The sequence below is a fragment of the Myotis davidii genome, unplaced genomic scaffold, assembly GCF_000327345.1.
Source record: "Myotis davidii unplaced genomic scaffold, ASM32734v1 scaffold6, whole genome shotgun sequence".
NCBI lineage: Eukaryota > Metazoa > Chordata > Mammalia > Chiroptera > Vespertilionidae > Myotis > Myotis davidii.
Window position 1 is genome coordinate 15,997,685 of NW_006383011.1, and position 2,625 is coordinate 16,000,309.

The 2,625-nt window shown below is 49.4% G+C and overlaps 1 protein-coding gene across 1 annotated transcript in view; it reads right to left on the minus strand.

The window, feature by feature from the left end:
• PRKCE (protein kinase C epsilon) overlaps positions 1-2,625 on the minus strand; it is a 446,492-nt gene that overhangs the window by 27,957 nt on the left and 415,910 nt on the right. The window contains exon 12 of the mRNA XM_006778637.1: positions 581-719. Coding sequence (XP_006778700.1) covers positions 581-719 — 139 coding nt within the window. The remainder of the gene's footprint in view (positions 1-580; positions 720-2,625) is intronic.

Below are 2,625 nucleotides of genomic sequence, written 5' to 3' on the forward strand. Positions count from 1 at the left end.
CTTGAACCCACCACTCTTTGGTCCATGGGCCGACGCTCCAACCACTGAGTAAATGGGCCGGGGCATGATTTTTAGGTCTCCTCCTCCTCCTCCTCCTCCTCCTTCTCCTCCTTCTCCTCCTCCTTTTTGATTCTGTTTGCTCCCTATGTAGAATCACCACTACACTAGAAATGGCAAATTACTCCTGGTTTTCCTGTAGGCAAATTATAGCTGATTAAGTTCATTGCTGCCTTTATCAATGGTGCTCCTTTATTCTGTTTAGAAGTAAAAACAAGGATACAAGTCAACAAATTTCTCTTGGTCCTAGCTCCACTGGTAGTTCTGGACTGGAATAAAAGAGAAATATTTAGGAGGACCTGCCCAGAGTTGAAGAATGATCTGTTACTTTCTGCTCCACCATTTCTCCCCCATCACCACCACTTCCTTAAGGAAAAATCAGCAAGCCTATCTCCTTCTTCCCTGGAATCCATCCTGGTTTTCCAGAGCCTTCGCCCAGCACCACCAGGTGACCCAGTCCATAGGGGCGAGCCCTGGCTCAGCTGTGGCAGCAGGAGGAGGTGGCCCTTAAACAGGGTCTTACCTCGGGAGCGATGTAGTCAGGCGTCCCACAGAACGTGGTCGTCGTCACACCGTTCAGAATCCCTTCCTTGCACATCCCAAAGTCGGCCAGCTTGCAGTGACCTTCTGCATCCAGAAGGATGTTGTCCAGTTTCAAATCCCTGCAAGATGGACCAGAACCACATGGTTAATGCTGCACTCATCCCAATGCAGTCTTCTTGAGTTGGAGAGAGGCACACGTCTCAGGGAAACCTGCTACAGAAAGGAATGTCTTGAGGAGGAGGCTTGACCTGCCAGCAATCAAATTCAGTCCCCACCTCCTGCCCATGATGGCCAACCCCCAAAGCCGCCTCCATACTCCCCAACACGATGGAGGAGCTTCTGCAACCTGAGGACTGCTGCGCTGTAATACAGTTATTAACTATTAACTAGCTATTAACAGCATGTGCTGAAATTCATATTATTTAGACCTTGATATGCCCCTGCCTTTGTGAGTTAACCATGCAGATCACCTAACAGAACAAGACTGACACATGTGAACATCAATGAGTCAGAGAAAACCACCGAAGAATCAGGTGCTACTTTATGGAGCATCAACTATGTGAGCTGTTGCATTTCAGGGGGGCGGGGTGGGGGCAGGGACAGCTAGTGCAGGCTTCCAGGAAACAGGGACTCTCAAGAGGAGCTTGGATAGAGGGGGAGGTTTTGAAAGAGAAAAGGTGAGAGGGTGGGGAAGGTCAACACAGGAGATGCAAAAGATAGTGAAGAGACCAGTGAACTGGGTCCCAGTGAATGGTAAGGCAAGACAGGCATGTTCAAACCACCCATGAAGAGCCTCCAGTGCCAGGAAGAGGGGTTGGATGCTCACGCCGAGGGCAATGGGAGCCCTGCCTGCATGTGCACCAGGTACCTGCAAGATCAGTCTTTTAGGAGCAAGCAAGCTGAGTGGGGGGAGGGTCTAGGCAGGACGGAAGACACACTGGTTGCAACAACCAGGACCTCCAGAGCCCCGGTGGTTCTGTGCATGAGAGAGGACCCTGGTGGCAGCTGAATCAACTGGTGCAGCTGCCTCGCGGCTTGTGCTACAGTTTGGGGATCTGTGTAAGATCTTATATAAAATCTGAGGTTCTGGGTAAGAATTCCCTACCAAGCAAGTCTGCAAACCCAAGACCTGTCCCACAGAAGGACCTAGCCAGGGGTCCTCAAACTTTTTAAACAGGGGGCCAGTTCACTGTCCCTCAGACCGTTGGAGGGCAGGACTATAGCTTTAAAAAAAAACTATGAACAAATTCCTATGCACACAGCGGTGGCAAAAACACCCGGAGAGCTGGATAAATGTTTTCAGTGGGCTGCATGTGGCCCGTGGGCCGTAGTTTGAGGACCCCTGACCTAGACTCTTGAATTGAGATCCCCCCACCCTGGGACTTCCTCAGGAGCTACTTTGGGGTAGGGACTGGGGGCAGAGGGGCGTCTTAAAAAGAATGCCCAGTGTCCTGCACACTAAATACAGTTCCTCATGTTGTGACCCAACCATAAAATTATTTTTGTTGCTGCTTCATAACTGTAATGCTGCTACTGTTATGAATCGTCATGGAAATATCTGATATGTAGGATGGTCTTTGCTGACCCCTGTGAAAGGGTCGTTCGACCGCCAAAGGGGTCGTGACCCACAGGTTGAGAACCACTGCACTAGGTATTGCTTAGTTGGGCATGCTTGATCTGGAAAAACCAAAGGCAAACAAACACTTTTTGATGAATAAGACATCTAAACAACTTTCACAAAAGGCATCCCATTGGTGAGGCTCAACATGAACATCTCTGATCTCCATTATAATGAGGCAGTTAATGTCTTCTTTTTCCTCCTCCTCCTCCTCCTCCTCCTCTTCCTCCTCTTCTTCTTCTTCTTCTCTCTCTCTCTCTCTCTCTCTTTGTTAATCCTCACCCAAGGATATTTTTTCCAGTGATTTTTAAGGAGAGGGAAAGATAGAGAGAAACATCAGTGTGAGAGAGACACATCGATTGGTTGCCTCCTGCACAAGCCCTGATCAGGGCCTGGACCGGGGAGGA